The 17,188-nt window shown below is 36.5% G+C and overlaps 1 protein-coding gene across 3 annotated transcripts in view; it reads right to left on the reverse strand.

Annotated features, from left to right (window-relative positions):
* The window catches only part of LOC112867300 (solute carrier organic anion transporter family member 1B3), a 75,969-nt gene that overhangs the window by 22,967 nt on the left and 35,814 nt on the right, over nt 1–17,188 (reverse strand). For all 3 annotated transcript variants that reach the window (XM_086713948.1, XM_086713949.1, XM_086713950.1), the window contains 7 exons: nt 16,539–16,671; nt 13,201–13,322; nt 11,691–11,837; nt 11,432–11,530; nt 10,930–11,172; nt 9,725–9,889; nt 7,701–7,896 (listed from right to left, as the gene is read on the reverse strand). In XM_086713948.1, coding sequence (XP_086570074.1) covers nt 7,701–7,896; nt 9,725–9,889; nt 10,930–11,172; nt 11,432–11,530; nt 11,691–11,837; nt 13,201–13,322; nt 16,539–16,671 — 1,105 coding nt within the window. The remainder of the gene's footprint in view (nt 1–7,700; nt 7,897–9,724; nt 9,890–10,929; nt 11,173–11,431; nt 11,531–11,690; nt 11,838–13,200; nt 13,323–16,538; nt 16,672–17,188) is intronic.

Here is a 17,188-nt window from a genome sequence, read left to right on the forward strand (position 1 = left end):
CACACAATTCTAGCTGCTTTCTTTTGAATAGATAGCACAGTTAGTATACATGCTTTTAGGAAACTGGCTTTAGGCTAACGCATATCTGACAACTTGGGAGCCCTTAGAACTACTGATGTGATATAGCATCAGTCTGGAGTCATTGTGTGACTTCAAATAAGTTATGGTTCCTCTGGGTCTCAACTAATAAATTAAGAGGATTTAAGAGGTTTGAGCTTCATGATCTCTAAGGTTCTTTTTTTTTAAATATTTTTAAGTGTTTATTTATTTTGAGAGACAGAGTGGGGGGTGCAGAGAGAGAGGGACACACAGAATCCAAACCAGGGTCCAGGCTACGAGCTGTCAGCACAGAGCCCGATGCAGGGCTCAAACCCACAAAGCATGGGATCACGACCTGGGCTGAAGTCGGATGCTTAACCGACTGAGACTCCCAGGTGCCCCTCTAAGGTTCTTTTACCGCAAAAGTTCAATGTTCTAGAATGTATTATGATGAGTGAAATACATCAGTCACAGAAAGACAAATATCGTATGATTTCACTCATGTGAAGTTTAAGAAGCAAAACAGTTTAACATAGGGGAAGGGAAGGAAAAATAAGATACAAACAGAAAGGGAGGCAAACCACAAGTGACTTTTAAATACAGAGAACAAACTGAGGGTTGCTGGAGGGGGTGTTGGGTAGGGGGATGGGCTAAATGGGTGAATAGGCATTAGGGGTTCCAACTTACTCTGACGAGCATTGGGTGCTACATGTAAGTGATAAATCACTAAATTCTACTCCTGAAACCATTATTATACTATATGTTAATTAGCTTGGAATAAAAAAAAATTCAATGTGCTAAGTACTCTGTATTTACCGGAGTGGGTAATGCTGGGTGGATAGGAGTAATTACCAACAGTCAGGACTAGGAGGAAGCAGAGAGATAATTCAAGACCAGGTTGACAAGTATCTAAGAATAGGATGGTGTTTAGGTAAGCAGTTGTGGGGAAATTTGACAAGTTCAAACTGACACCTCATGAGATTGAGACTTTAGAAGCTCAGAGCCAACAATAAACAGCACTACGTAGCATAGTTATACAAGCATAATCCAAAGATCTTTCCTTGTTGTCTGAATTCGAACCTTTCCAAGCTTAAATTCATGGCTATATTCTGGAGATTATAAGAAATCTACACCAGAATCCTGCCCCTAATTTGGGGTAGAGACTGGCATACTGGGAATACTTCAGATAATACTACAAAGTAAAGGTTTTCCCGGGTCTAATATACAATCATATATAGGATATTTATTAATTCTACTGCTAATAAAGATAATATCATAAGAAACAGTATTAGCTTGCAGAAAAGGAGAATTCAATACAATGTAAGGAAGTAGACTTAAGTAGAAAGTCTACGACTTAAGTAGAAAGCCAATAGCCCTGCATGGAGGTAGGAGACCCAGTGTACCACATGGGAGAAACAAAAATAACTTCTTGATGCCAGTGCTGGGGATTTGGGTCCCCCTATAGCAAAAGTCGGGGACTGAGAATATTTGAATATCTGAACAGATGGTTTCTATGAGGGAGTTTCTTCTTCTGGAAAACAGCAACAAAATATCACCTGCCTATGAGACTTGTATTCTACCATCTAAATCCTTTACACCTCCTCAAAATGAAGAGTTCCAATCCTTAAAAACTCATTCTAAATTTGTCTATCACTTTAAAATAAAATAGATAGTTGTTAAACATTACAGTTAACTGTAGATAAGAATTTTTCAGTCACTTTTGGAAAATGTTATTTATATTCCTCTTATAATGCATCCAAAATTGTAGTGGTTAAGACTAAAAGTTTTGGAGTCAAAACTCCCCAATTTAAGTCAGAATCTTAACATTGCTAGTCTTGTAATATGTGTATTTCTCTACACCCTGCTTTCCCTATCTATAAAATGAGGGTAAAAGTACCTGTCAGTCATTATAAACAAGCCCCAAAAGATAACTATTATTATTACAACTTATGTAGTTTTTCTTTTAGGAAGGAATAAAAGGAGAACTTTTTGAGATTTTAGGAAGTGGAGGTTTTAAGAATTTGTAAATTGAGAACAAAGGCGCTTGCCAGCGCCATCGCCCCCGCCCATCCCCCAGCCAAAATCCCAAAGAGAACCAGTTCCTGCCAGGGAACTTGCTCGCTCCGCGCAAACACCCAACTCTGCGCTTCTGCGGAGCCAAACCTCCGGCAGCGGATCTGACTCCCTCCTGCGGCCACAGGGCCCCTCCTGAAGTGGATCACCTAAGGAGAAGCAAGCTAAGCCTGCCCCTCCTGCCCCTGTGCACCTTGCCTACCCACCCCAGCTAAGACGCCAGATCCCCAGCATCACAAGCCTGGCAGTGTGCAAGTAGCCCAGACAGGCCCCCCACCCCACAGTGAATCCCGCCCCTAGGAGAGGGGAAGAGAAGGCACACACCAGTCTGACTGTGGCCACAGCGGTGGGCTGGGGGCAGACATCAGGTCTGACTGCGGCTCCGCCCACCAACTCCAGTTATACACCACAGCACAGGGGAAGTGCCCTGCAGGTCCTCACCACGCCAGGGACTATCCAAAATGACCAAGCGGAAGAATTCCCCTCAGAAGAATCTCCAGGAAATAACAACAGCTAATGAGCTGATCAAAAAGGATTTAAATAATATAACAGAAAGTGAATTTAGAATAATAGTCATAAAATTAATCGCTGGGCTTGAAAACAGTATAGCTGACAGCAGAGAATCTCTTGCTACAGAGATCAAGGGACTAAGGAACAGTCACGAGGAGCTGAAAAACGCTTTAAACGAAATGCATAACAAAATGGAAACCACCACGGCTCGGATTGAAGAGGCAGAGGAGAGAATAGGTGAACTAGAAGATAAAGTTATGGAAAAAGAGGAAGCTGAGAAAAAGAGAGATAAAAAAATCCAGGAATATGAGGGGAAAATTAGAGAACTAAGTGATACACTAAAAAGAAATAATCTACGCATAATTGGTATCCCAGAGGAGGAAGAGAGAGGGAAAGGTGCTGAAGGGGTACTTGAAGAAATAATAGCTGAGAACTTCCCTGAACTGGGGAAGGAAAAAGGCATTGAAATCCAAGAGGCACAGAGAACTCCCTTCAGACGTAACTTGAATCGATCTTCTGCACGACATATCATAGTGAAACTGGCAAAATACAAGGATAAAGAGAAAATTCTGAAAGCAGCAAGGGGTAAATGTGCCCTCACATATAAAGGGAGACCTATAAGACTCGTGACTGATCTCTCTTTTGAAACTTGGCAGGCCAGAAAGAATTGGCACGAGATTTTCAGTGTGCTAGACAGAAAAAATATGCAGCCGAGAATCCTTTATCCAGCAAGTCTGTCATTTAGAATAGAAGGAGAGATAAAGGTCTTCCCAAACAAACAAAAACTGAAGGAATTTGTCACCACTAAACCAGCCCTCCAAGAGATCCTAAGGGGGACCCTGTGAGACAAAGTACCAGAGACATCACTACAAGCATAAAACATACAGACATCACAATGACTCTAAACCCATATCTTTCTATAATAACACTGAATGTAAATGGATTAAATGCGCCAACCAAAAGACATAGGGTATCAGAATGGATAAAAAAAACAAGACCCATCTATTTGCTGTCTACAAGAGACTCATTTTAGACCTGAGGACACCTTTAGATTGAGAGTGAGGGGATGGAGAACTATTTATCATGCTACTGGAAGCCAAAAGAAAGCTGGAGTAGCCATCCTTATATCAGACAAACTACACTTTAAATTAAAGGCTGTAACAAGAGATGAAGAAGGACATTATATAATAGTGACAGGGTCTATCCATCAGGAAGAGCTAACAATTATAAATGTCTTGCGCCGAATACCGGAGCGCCCAAATATATAAAACAATTACTCATAAACATAAGCAACCTTATTGATAAGAATATGGTAATTGCAGGGGACTTTAACACCCCACTTACAGAAATGGATAGATCATCTAGACACACGGTCAATAAAGAAACAAGGGCCCTGAATGAGACATTGGATCAGATGGACTTGACAGATATATTTAGAACTCTGCATCCCAAAGCAACAGAATATACTTTCTTCTCGAGTGCACATGGAACATTCTCCAAGATAGATCATATACTGGGTCACAAAACAGCCCTTCATAAGTTTACAAGAATTGAAATCATACCATGCATACTTTCAGACCACAATGCTATGAAGCTTGAAATCAACCACAGAAAAAAGTCTGGAAAACCTCCAAAAGCGTGGAGGTTAAAGAACACCTTACTAACGAATGAGTGGGTCAACCAGGCAATTAGAGAAGAAATTAAAAAATATATGGAAACTAACGAAAATGAAAATACAACAATCCAAACGCTCTGGGACGCAGCGAAGGCAGTCCTGAGAGGAAAATACATTGCAATCCAGGCCTATCTCAAGAAACAAGAAAAATCCCAAATACAAAATCTAACAGCACACCTAAAGGAAATAGAAGCAGAACAGCAAAGGCAGCCTAAACCCAGCAGAAGAAGAGAAATAATAAAGATCAGAGCAGAAATAAACAATATAGAATCTAAAAAAAACTGTAGAGCAGATCAACGAACCAAGAGTTGGTTTTTTGAAAAAATAAACAAAATTGACAAACCTCTAGCCAGGCTTCTCAAAAAGAAAAGGGAGATGACCCAAATAGATAAAATCATGAATGAAAATGGAATTATTACAACCAATCCCTCAGAGATACAAACAATTATCAGGGAATACTATGAAAAATTATATGCCAACAAATTGGACAACCTGGAAGAAATGGACAAATTCCTGAACACCCACACTCTTCCAAAACTCAATCAGGAGGAAATAGAAAGCTTGAACAGACCCATCACCAGCGAAGAAATTGAATCGGTTATCAAAAAGCTCCCAACAAATAAGAGTCCAGGACCAGATGGCTTCCCAGGGGAGTTCTACCAGACGTTTAAAGCAGAGATAATACCTATCCTTCTCAAGCTATTCCAAGAAATAGAAAGGGAAGGAAAACTTCCAGACTCATTCTATGAAGCCAGTATTACTTTGATTCCTAAACCAGACAGAGACCCAGTAAAAAAAGAGAACTACAGGCCAATATCCCTGATGAATATGGATGCAAAAATTCTCAATAAGATACTAGCAAATCGAATTCAACGGCATATAAAAAGAATTATTCACCATGATCAAGTGGGATTCATTCCTGGGATGCAGGGCTGGTTCAACATTCGCAAATCAATTAACGTGATGCATCACATTAACAAAAAAAAAGAGAAAAACCATATGATCCTGTCAATCGATGCAGAAAAGGCCTTTGACAAAATCCAGCACCCTTTCTTAATAAAAACCCTTGAGAAAGTCGGGATAGAAGGAACATACTTAAAGATCATAAAGGCCATTTATGAAAAGCCCACAGCTAACATCATCCCCAACGGGGAAAAACTGAGAGCTTTTTCCCTGAGATCAGGAACACGACAGGGATGCCCACTCTCACCGCTGTTGTTTAACATAGTGCTGGAAGTTCTAGCATCAGCAATCAGACAACAAAAGGAAATCAAAGGCATCCAAATTGGCAAGGATGAAGTCAAGCTTTCGCTCTTTGCAGATGACATGATATTATACATGGAAAATCCGATAGACTCCACCAAAAGTCTGCTAGAACTGATACATGAATTCAGCCAAGTTGCAGGATACAAAATCAATGTACAGAAATCAGTTGCATTCTTATACACTAACAATGAAGCAACAGAAAGACAAATAAAGAAACTGATCCCATTCACAATTGCACCAAGAAGCATAAAATACCTAGGAATAAATCTAACCAAAGATGTCAAGGATCTGTATGCTGAAAACTATAGAAAGCTTATGAAGGTAATTGAAGAAGATTTAAAGAAATGGAAAGACATTCCCTGCTCATGGATTGGAAGAATATTGTCAAAATGTCAATACTACCCAAAGCTATCTACACATTCAATGCCATCCCAATCAAAATTGCACCAGCATTCTTCTCGAAACTAGAACAAGCAATCCTAAAATTCATATGGAACCACAAAAGGCCCCAAATAGCCAAAGTAATTTTGAAGAAGAAGACCAAAGCAGGAGGCATCACAATCCCAGACTTTAGCCTCTACTACAAAGCTGTCATCATCAAGACAGCATGGTATTGGCACAAAAACAGACACATAGACCAAGGGAATAGAATAGAAACCCCAGAACTAGACCCACAAACGTATGGCCAACTCATCTTTGACAAAGCAGGCAAGAACATCCAATGGAAAAAAGACAGTCTCTTTAACAAATGGTGCTGGGAGAACTGGACAGCAACATGCAGAAGGTTGAAACTAGACCACTTTCTCACACCATTCACAAAAATAAACTCAAAATGGATAAAGGACCTGAATGTGAGACAGGAAACCATCAAAACCTTAGAGGAGAAAGCAGGAAAAGACCTCTCTGACCTCAGCCGTAGCAATCTCTTACTCGACACGTCCCCAAAGGCAAGGGAATTAAAAGCAAAAGTGAATTACTGGGACCTTATGAAGATAAAAAGCTTCTGCACAGCAAAGGAAACAACCAACAAAACTAAAAGGCAACCAACGGAATGGGAAAAGATATTTGCAAATGACATATCGGACAAAGGGCTAGTATCCAAAATCTATAAAGAGCTCACCAAACTCCACACCCGAAAAGCAAATAACCCAGTGAAGAAATGGGCAGAAAACATGAATAGACACTTCTCTAAAGAAGACATCCGGATGGCCAACAGGCACATGAAAAGATGTTCAGCGTCGCTCCTTATCAGGGAAATGCAAATCAAAACCACACTCAGGTATCACCTCACGCCAGTCAGAGTGGCCAAAATGAACAAATCAGGAGACTATAGATGCTGGAGAGGATGTGGAGAAACGGGAACCCTCTTGCACTGTTGGTGGGAATGCAAATTGGTGCAGCCACTCTGGAAAGCAGTGTGGAGGTTCCTCAGAAAATTAAAAATAGACCTACCCTATGACCCAGCAATAGCACTGCTAGGAATTTATCCAAGGGACACAGGAGTACTGATGCATAGGGGCACTTGTACCCCAATGTTCATAGCAGCACTCTCAACAGTAGCCAAATTATGGAAAGAGCCTAAATGTCCATCAACTGATGAATGGATAAAGAAATTGTGGTTTATATACACAATGGAGTACTACGTGGCAATGAGAAAAAATGAAATATGGCCTTTTGTAGCAACGTGGATGGAACTGGAGAGTGTGATGCTAAGTGAAATAAGCCATACAGAGAAAGACAGATACCATATGGTTTCACTCTTATGTGGATCCTGAGAAACTTAACAGGAACCCATGGGGGAGGGGAAGGAAAAAAAAAAAAAAGAGGTTAGAGTGGGAGAGAGCCAAAGCATAAGAGACTGTTGAGAACTGAGAACAAACTAAGGGTTGATGGGGGGTGGGAGGGAGGAGAGGGTGGGTGATGGGTATTGAGGAGGGCACCTTTTGGGATGAGCACTGGGTGTTGTATGGAAACCAATTTGACAATAAATTTCATATATAAAAAAAAAAAGAATTTGTAAATTGAAATTTCAATTAAAAAAAGTTTATCTAAGATTGTTATCTTCCCTGTTTTACTTATATTCTTTTACATTGTATAATTTATACATTGTGCAATTAATATATTGACATATACAAACCCATCATAGGTCAATGTTAGGCCAGCAACTGATTTGCTTTCACAAATTACTGCAAAGTTGAATTGTTGAAATATGAGGGCCAATGCACTGGTATAAAATGATAATTTGGCAATTCCAAGCAAGCTAAGTTTGAATTTTTTAATGATATATCCTCCTGTAAATATTCCAGTTGCAACAGTTGGTAAAGTTATGGTTCCTGGAAATAAGAGAAAAAAATTGTTGTTATATAAATATGGTTATTTCGAAATGTGTTATAATATGAAACACAGAGTACATCAACCAAATGTATCCTATCTTACGACTTAAGTAGAAAGCCAATAGTCCTGCATGGAGGTAGGAGACACAGTGTAGCACATGGGAGAAACAAAAATAACTTCTTGATGCCAGTGCTGGGAATTTGGGTCCCCCTATAGCAAAAGTCGGACTGAGAATGTTTGAATATCTGAACAGATGGTTTCCATGAGGGAGTTTCTTCTGGAAAACAGCAACAAAATATCACCTGTCTATGAGACTTGCATTCTACCATCTAAATCCTTTACACCTCCTCAAAATGAAGAGTTCCAATCCTTAAAAACTCATTCTAAATTTGTCTATCACTTTAAAATTAAATACTAGAATTAATATCTCTTCTTTATTCATCCCAACACACATATACCCTAAAATGATAAATAGGCCTAAATATGGTATTAAAAAGGACCCCTATTATAATTTTTCCATGTCATTGTCCTGCAAGAGTTATTAAAGGTAAAGATCCCTCGGGGCGCCTGGGTGGCGCAGTCGGTTAAGCGTCCGACTTCAGCCAGGTCACGATCTCGCGGTCCGTGAGTTCGAGCCCCGCGTCAGGCTCTGGCTGATGGCTTGGAGCCTGGAGCCTGTTTCCAATTCTGTGTCTTCCTCTCTCTGCCCCTCCCCCGTTCATGCTCTGTCTCTCTCTGTCCCAAAAATAAATAAACGTTAAAAAAAAAAATAAAAAAAAAAAAAGGTAAAGATCCCTCTAACAACAACAACAACAACAAACAACAACAACAACAACAACAACAACATAATTCAGTCTGGGAACCTTACTGGGAGTCAAACTCAACTTTTACCATTTAAACTTTTACCTTAAGTTCAATAAAAGTATTGACCATAATTATCATTTTCTTGTTTACTTATGACCTACTCACATGCCACTTGAGACGTTCAGTTTAATTTATCAAATATTTACTGAGTTTCTACATTGTGCTGAGTAATGTACTAGGTAATGTACTGCTCTTAAAAATCTCATATTGGGGCACGTGGGTGGTTCAGTCAGTTGAGGTCTGACTCTTGATTTCAGCTCAGGTCATGACCCCAAGGTCGAGGGATTGAGCCCTGTGTTGGGCTCTGCACTGAGCATGAAGACTGCTTAGGATTCTCTTTCTCCCTCTCTCTCTGCTCCTCTCCCCAACTCATGCTCTCTCTCTCTCTTTCCAAAAATTAATAAATAAATAAAATAATAGTAATCTCATTTTATACTGGTGGTGAGGGAAGAATTATATAAGAAAACCTTTTCTTCAAAAGCAAGTCTCAATATGTCACTAGAAACAGATATTATAGAAAAAAACTCGTAAAATATGATACCTGTTTGAATTATGTAGACATCAATGATGTGTTTGTTTTCTCTTTCCTATTTTTTGTTGGTAGCTGAGTTCTGATTTAAAGTCAACGAATTATGAAATTATGATTACATTACAAAAGGATTTGTCTCAGGATCTCAACACTAAACTATAAAATTCAATTATACAGATACTATATCTAAATAGTCCATTCACGTGCAACTTTTCTTCTAGGAATTCATCTTCTCAAAAATAGCATGATATGTGACTTCAAATGCAGAACAATGATGACACCATGAGACAGACAAATTCAACAAGATTTGCAAAAAAATAATTAGAAATTATACTTACTAAAATATAAAATTGCCTTCACAACGAAATGTCACTTGAAACTCAATTACTTGGTAGTATATAGCTTATCAAACAAACATAAATAACATGTCTTACCAAGAAAAACGTTAGCCTCAGATGCTGATTGACCATACTGTTGCTCTATGTATTTGAAGACATAAGTAATAGCACCAATATGGCTGCTGGACAGTAGCAATGATGCAAACAGTAATATAACATATAGGGGATTGGTAAGGATGCTTTTCAAGGACTGGAAAAAATCTATAAAAGTATAAAGATAAGATATTACAATGCAGCTTAAGTATACATTAATATCTTAATTTTGTAAATATAAAAGTTATATAAGATTGAAAATTACTTAAATATATAACATAGAAAATCAGAGTACCCTGCAATTCTACTGTCAACAGTTTTTATATTTTCCTTCATTTTTCCATATGTTCATTAATATCTATTCAATTAGTTTATTTTACCCCAAAGTGAAATCATACATACATGCTGTTTTGCAACTTGCTCAGTTCACTTCATATTTGGTTATTCTTAGCACTCTACCATACAACTGCATGTATCATTAATTAATTTATTCATTCATTCAACAAATATTTGGTTTTCAACTGGGTCCCAGGCAATATGCTAGGTGCTCAAGAAACAAAAGTGAATAGACATGCAATGTCTCTTATTTGTTAGCACTTAGTATTAATTTTTATGTTAATAATACAATTATTAAGTAGAATTTTACCTTTAAGTAGAAAGTTCACAGAAATGAGAAGACCAAAGTTAAAAAATTATAAAGTTCTATTTAATGCAGGACTCAGATCTGTTTCTTGGTATGCAACTTTTCTGCTTTAAAATACTATATAGTATTATAAATCACCTTTCTTGTGGTACAAGGAGAAGAGAATAATGATGTTGTGTCTCAGGTGACATTATTACAATAATAATAGAACAATCTGTGCCTACAAACAAGTGTGTGAAAAATTCATAACTTCTGTCCATGGCATGAATTTTGTAGTCTGGGTCTATAATTAGAGGGGTGACTAATTGTAACGGATGTTAAAAGTGGAAGGACTTTCTTAGAAATAATTGTAGTAAGTGTTAGAGTCTAGCAAGACAGGACCAGGTATGGTTATCTAGAGATGGATGACGTGCACCTTGAAACATCTCGTTCTATACGTCTCTAAAAGTTTCCATCAAACAGAGTCAGAATTATGCTTTCTGCCCAGTGGCAACTAAGAAATAGTTTCGTCTACTTTCATTTGAAATTAACAATTCCAAGTTGACTATAAATGTGAAATACTTACCAGTTATATTTTCACTAATATTTTGCCCACGGTTGGTCACATTAGCTATTTGACTCCTTTTCTCATTTGTTTTGGGGAAATGCAAAGATCCTAAATCTTTACTTTCTTTCTGTGGTTTATCCAGATTTTGGGGCAGGAAAAAGAATGGAATGGAGGACATAATGGATAATAGTCCAGCCACAAGGAAACCAAGCCACCAAGCACCAACCCAACGAGAGTCCTTAGGAGTAATTCTGATACTGCCTAGAATAAAGAATTATAAGTAGCCAGTCAAAAAATCATTTTGAAATGCAATAAATTCTGAGAATAATGACTGCTGCCCTTCGTAGATACAGAAATTAAACTCTATTACATCAATTCTGAGACACTATTTTTTTAATTTTGTTCACACTTCATCACACAAATAGTCAAGAACTACTGAAAAAGTGGATTCAGTATTTGGAAGGATGATGTCCTGTACTTGAAAAGTATTATTATGTTACCTTGTTCTTATTATACTTACTGAGATCTACATATCCAATGTCCACGTACATTTTAGCAAACAGAGATCCCTGTATAAAGCCAATGATTGGACCAATCATTGATAATGCATGCAAAGTACCTAAAAATATTATAAAACAATTTTATCAGATGCCAATAATAACATTATACAAGTCTCCAAAGAATTTTTTAGTAAGTAAAAAATGAATTTAGGAACACTATTATTTCAAGGGTGGACCCAGGGAAAGTAATCATAAAATCTAATATTTTCTGTACATTACCTAAATAAAAAGAAGAATGTCCTGTTTCAGCAAAATCATCAATATAAGAAATCCCCAAGGGTACTATGGGGGTTTCCCCAATTCCACGGAGCATATTACCCAGTAGTACATATATCCATAGATATGATCCAGATTCCTTTTCACAACCTATGCAGACGAGAGTGTTTTATTTTATGCAGACGAGAGTGTTTTATTTTAAATATTAATTTTAGCATTTATATAAGAAACTCAACTGCTTTAATCCCTTAATTATTCCATTTAAGATTTTTTTTATTTTTTCGAATTATAAAACTGATTCATAGTTACTTTACAAAATTTGACAATATAGGAAAGCAAAAAGTAAACAAGTAAAAACTAAGTTATCTATAACCCCACCACATTCAGAGAGCTACTTCTCATGCTTGCATGTATCTTCCACATTTTCAGTTCACATAAAAATATGCATAATATTTATGTACATTATATTTTTAAATGTCCAGATCATATTATAATCTCCTTTTACACTTAACACCATGTTATGTCAATTTCCCCATGTTTTTAAGATTTCTTTTATATCAGGGTTTAATGACTGCATGGTGGTGTGCTGAATAAGTTTTGTAACTTAATTAATTAATTAATTAATTAATCCCTTACTTTTTACTCACAAAATATTTTGAAGTTTTCATTCTGTTAAACAGGTATGCCGTAGCTAGAACTGTAAATAAATCCGGTCACATTCCAGATTATTTCTTTAAGATAAGTCAGTAAAAGTAGATATGCTGATTTAAGCATGTATGTTCTTTACTATATTGAAAATTAACTTTCAAAAATCTAGAAATTTATATACTCCCAGCAATACATAAATGTTTTTCCCTCTATATCATTTCTTTTTATTTTTAATAAAAACAGGTAGAAAAATATTTTTTGAAATGTTTTCCTAATAAGTAGAAACACCCAATAGGCAAAAAAATTATAACTATAATTTACAATTTGTGTCTTAATAGGTAAAAATAATCTTTAATTGGTGTAATAATTGTGTTTCTCCTAAGGAGTAAAGTTGCATTTTTAACATATTTATACCACTTTCCTAATTTAAATGTATATATTCTTTGCCAATATATTCAGTAGGAATACTGAAATATTCTTTTTTTTAAATTTTTTAATGTTTTTTATTTTTGAGTGAGAGAAAAGAGACAGAGACAGAGCATGAGAGGCAGAGGGGCAGAAAGAGAAGGAGACACAGAATCCGAAGCAGGCTCCAGGCTCTGAGCTGTCACCACAGAGCCCGACGTAGGGCCGAAGTCAGAGGCCCAACTGACTGTCACCCACATGCCCCAAAATATTCTTCTTTTCTTATTACTTCTAAAAGCTTCTTATATGTAACACATATTAGCATGCTTTTGTCATATATACATAATAATGCAAATACTTTTCCTATTTTTAACCACTTTTGCTAATAAATCTCATAATAATTTTCACAGATATAATTAAATTGACCAGTTATAGAATTAGTGACATTATCAATTCTTACCTTTTTCTACTATCTTAGGTGATGTACTATTGAGTAACAAATTTTCACTAATTGAACAGGTTGAAAAGCTTGTTGTTAAGTTTTCTGATGGATTGACAAGACTTTCTTTAGAATACCTGTAACTGTAAGAATATCACCAGATTTAAAGCTTTGCTTATCTACTGAATAGTTTCACTTTCCCAGAAATACAGATAAATTTTCCCACTTTATTTGCACTGTTTTTTTTCTCTAAGTTATCAGAATCCCTTTCGTGAATTTCCCAGCTTGTATTTTAGGGGAAGAAATGGGTACAAATGAATGGGAATGCCCACTAAGAAATATTATTCAATACTCCCCAGGAAAGGAGGATTATCATTCTAGGAGTGCTTGTATTCTGTTCAAGAGGTACAATATCTTGGTTTCATGCTTTGTTAAAAAACAAAACAAAAAAATCCCCTGCTAACTATACCTATCCACCCATTTGAATTATCCTCAAGTGGTCCCAATCTAAACCTCCTGATAAACTTTCTGATAACATTTAATAAACTTTAGTGTTTTACAAGTCAATCTATAATGCATACCAGTTCATCTATATATTTTATCAATACCTGTCTGATCTTCTGTCACAGATATTCATACCCCCATCTCCCCCCCACACACTCAAATGTCTGACTACAAAACTTAGTTTTAAAAAATTCTAGTCTATTTCAATTGAGTGAGGAAGAACTTAATAAGAACAACAGAGATGGAGCTAGTATAGGGACAGTGTTGATCCAAAAATACTGAGGTGTCTTGTGAGCTCCAAGGGCAGCCTACTGCAGGCCGGGCTTTATGCTCAGCTCCAGGGAACTAGAAATAAAACACACAGCTTTTGTACCGAGGGCATTTTATTCTCTATTAGATAAACATATACAATAAAAGACATGATAATTTTAATATAATAGGTCCTGAGTTGTCATAAAGGAAAAGGGGATGATCAGCTTTCCTCTGAGGTGGGGAAGGTGGTAAACTAAAGAAGAATTCACAATGAAGAGGACATGCAAGATAAACCTTAAAAAAGGATAGGAGTTCAACAGTTAGACAAACAAGGAAGATTATGCAAGGCTATAGAAACACCATGCACAAAGATATAACATTATCATGCATGGCACATGGGGGAACACCACAAGCCTTGAGTATGATTCTCCACTCTGGGGAGCAGTGTAAGATGAAGCTAGAAAGATAGTCAGGTTATATGTAAATGAGTTTGGATATTAATCCATAGGCAAGAGGCATTCAACATTTTCAACTCTGACCAACAGTAAGAAACACATTTTGCATCACAACAACATATACATATGCGTGCGTGCGCACACACACACACACACACACACACACACACACACACACACATATATATATATACAATCAAAATAAAAGTTTCATAGAACAATATTTGCTCTCATACTGTATATTCTTCTATTTTATTCTATCCTATCCTCTCAAAAGTTGTTGGTTTCAATAATCTGAATTGGTCCCCTAGCGGGTCAGAATCTGAAGCTTGAAAAACACTGCTGTAGGAAATTGGGAATTTTAAGCAGGAATAAAATAATTAGATTTGTGTTTGAAAATGAATAGTATGGAATATGAGTTATAATGGAGTTGAGACTGAAGGCAAAAACTCTAGGCCCGAGATGTGGGAAGCTTAAGTTAGGTTAGGAAAAATAGGGATGAAAGGAGACAATCTGACACATTGGAAGTAGAATAAGGAAGATTTGGTGGCCACTTGTCATCTGTGTCAAAATAGAGAATCTAGAATGAGCCCCTTGACTTTGGTTTGAGTTCCACTGTGGTTAAATTAATCATTATTGAGAGAGTGAATGTGAAAAATCTGAACTGGTTTTGACACAAGGATGAATTTAGTTTTGAATATATGAATGGGAAATTCTTATCGGATGTTAGGCTGGAGATACCCATGAAGTGGTTGACTATATAGAGACTAAGTGTAAGAAAAAATTAATGTATATATGTGATTGATACGTATAATGCACACAGTTCATACAAAAAATCCAGAATGAAAAATGAAGAAGACTGAAAAGGGAGGTTAGGGGATACTGACATTATGGTGTCAGCAACAGAAGTATGGGCATGATGAAGAAACCACATATATAGAAAATAAATCAAGAAACAGAAATATAATGAAAATAAGAAGCAGCAGTACCAGGAAGAAGAAAATTCTTATGACAGTCAAATAAAGGTGGGGAAAGGAATTAGTATGCCAAAAGACATGACTGTTTGTGTTGACAATGAATAAGTAATATCTTTAGCAGAAATTGTTCATTAACTCTCAATATCTATTCTTCTCTCTTTCCATTGTAATAGTAGGTGGGATTTTTAGCTAGGAGCATGGTAGCCTGGAATAAAGTGTACTTTTTCCAATGTCTTTATATCTGGATGTGAAATGTAACAAAGTTCTGCCCAATGTGAAGTTAGGAGAAGTGTTATAGTTCTGAAAATATTTCTTAAGCCCCAGCCAGCATGCACTGTTTCTTCTGGTTCTTCTTCCCTTCTTCTATCTTGTTGCCTGGAACAACATTGCCAGTTTGGAGCATGAGGTTAACGCCATGCAAGGCAGAGAAATATTGGGGCACCTGGGTGCCTCAGTTGGTTAAGTGTCTGACTCTTGATTTTGGCTCAGGTCAGATCTCATGGTTCATGAGATCAAGTCCTGCATCAGGCTCTATGTTGACAGCATGGAGTCTGCTTTGGATTCTCTCTTTCCCTCTCTCTCTGCCCCCACCCACTCATGCTGTCTTTCTCCCTCTCTCAAAATAAATAAACATTTTTTTTAAAATGGCAGAGAAATATGATAAAAAAGAAGCATGAATCTATTATGCCTAGTCTGGCTACATTAATTTTTTTATGTGGAAAATAAGTTTCTATCTTATTTAAGCCATCACTATTTTAGGTTTGCTGTCATTAGTATTTGACTCTAATCATAATGATACAATGACCTTAAGAAGAATACTCTCAATGGATATGGTAGTGGGTTAGGTGATAAACTCTTATTGAGCATTAAAAAAAAAAAAAAAACTCGTAAGCAAATACATGCAGTGTATGTCATATCAAAAGGCCATAAAAAGTTCATTTACTTCCTATGAAAATGTATACCTTCTTTAGTGCTATTCATATCTGAAAGTCAATGAAAGCCATGGCTGATAAAGCAGTAAGTTACTTATACAAAATATACTTCATTTCTACACATGCTTACTGGGTATTCCTCTTAAAAGATGACTGCTTGTTTAAAAGGAAAAAAGATGGAATTCTACCATTAATTTATAGTTAAATGATAATTAAGGACAGAACTGTTTAACACTTACTAGCCCATAAAAAAATGTGGTAAAGCAGTCAAAATACTTCCAGTTCCCATAATGAAGCAACCAATTCCAATTATCTTTGGTCTGTGTAGTTTGGATCCAAAGTAACTCACAAATACAATCACAAACAAATTTCCTAGAAAGAGAATACAATTATTTTGACATGATTAATCATAGCAAACATTGACAGTCCAATTGTGTGTCCAGTAGAATGGAAAGCCCCAGAATGAATACAAGTAAAGCATAAGACATAGTACCTTCCCCCAAAGGTCATGTAATTCAATTGAGAAGGTGAAACCTACTTACATTAAATCACTCACTGTAAAATTATATGTTATTAATAATAAGAAGAATGAGTTTTAGATAGGAAAGAAATCACTTGAATGACCAGGTAATATTAGTGACATAAAATTTTACTGAAGAATTTAGATTGGTTTGAATTGTTTTTGGCTGGAAAAAAAATGCAGAAAATCTTCCTGACCTGAGAGAAAGGTGTTCATTCAGGGATTTATTGATTCACTCCTATCATTTTTTAAATTCCTATTAAGTACCTGCCATAGTGTTAAGAGCTAGAAATTAAAAAAAAAAAGGAATAAACGATAGTATTTGTCCTCCAGGAACATATATACCAGTGATAAAAATAAATAGATGAA

The sequence above is a fragment of the Puma concolor genome, chromosome B4 (genome assembly GCF_028749965.1).
Source record: "Puma concolor isolate L17-30 chromosome B4, mPumCon1.1.hap2, whole genome shotgun sequence".
In the NCBI taxonomy this organism is placed as follows: Eukaryota; Metazoa; Chordata; class Mammalia; order Carnivora; family Felidae; genus Puma; species Puma concolor.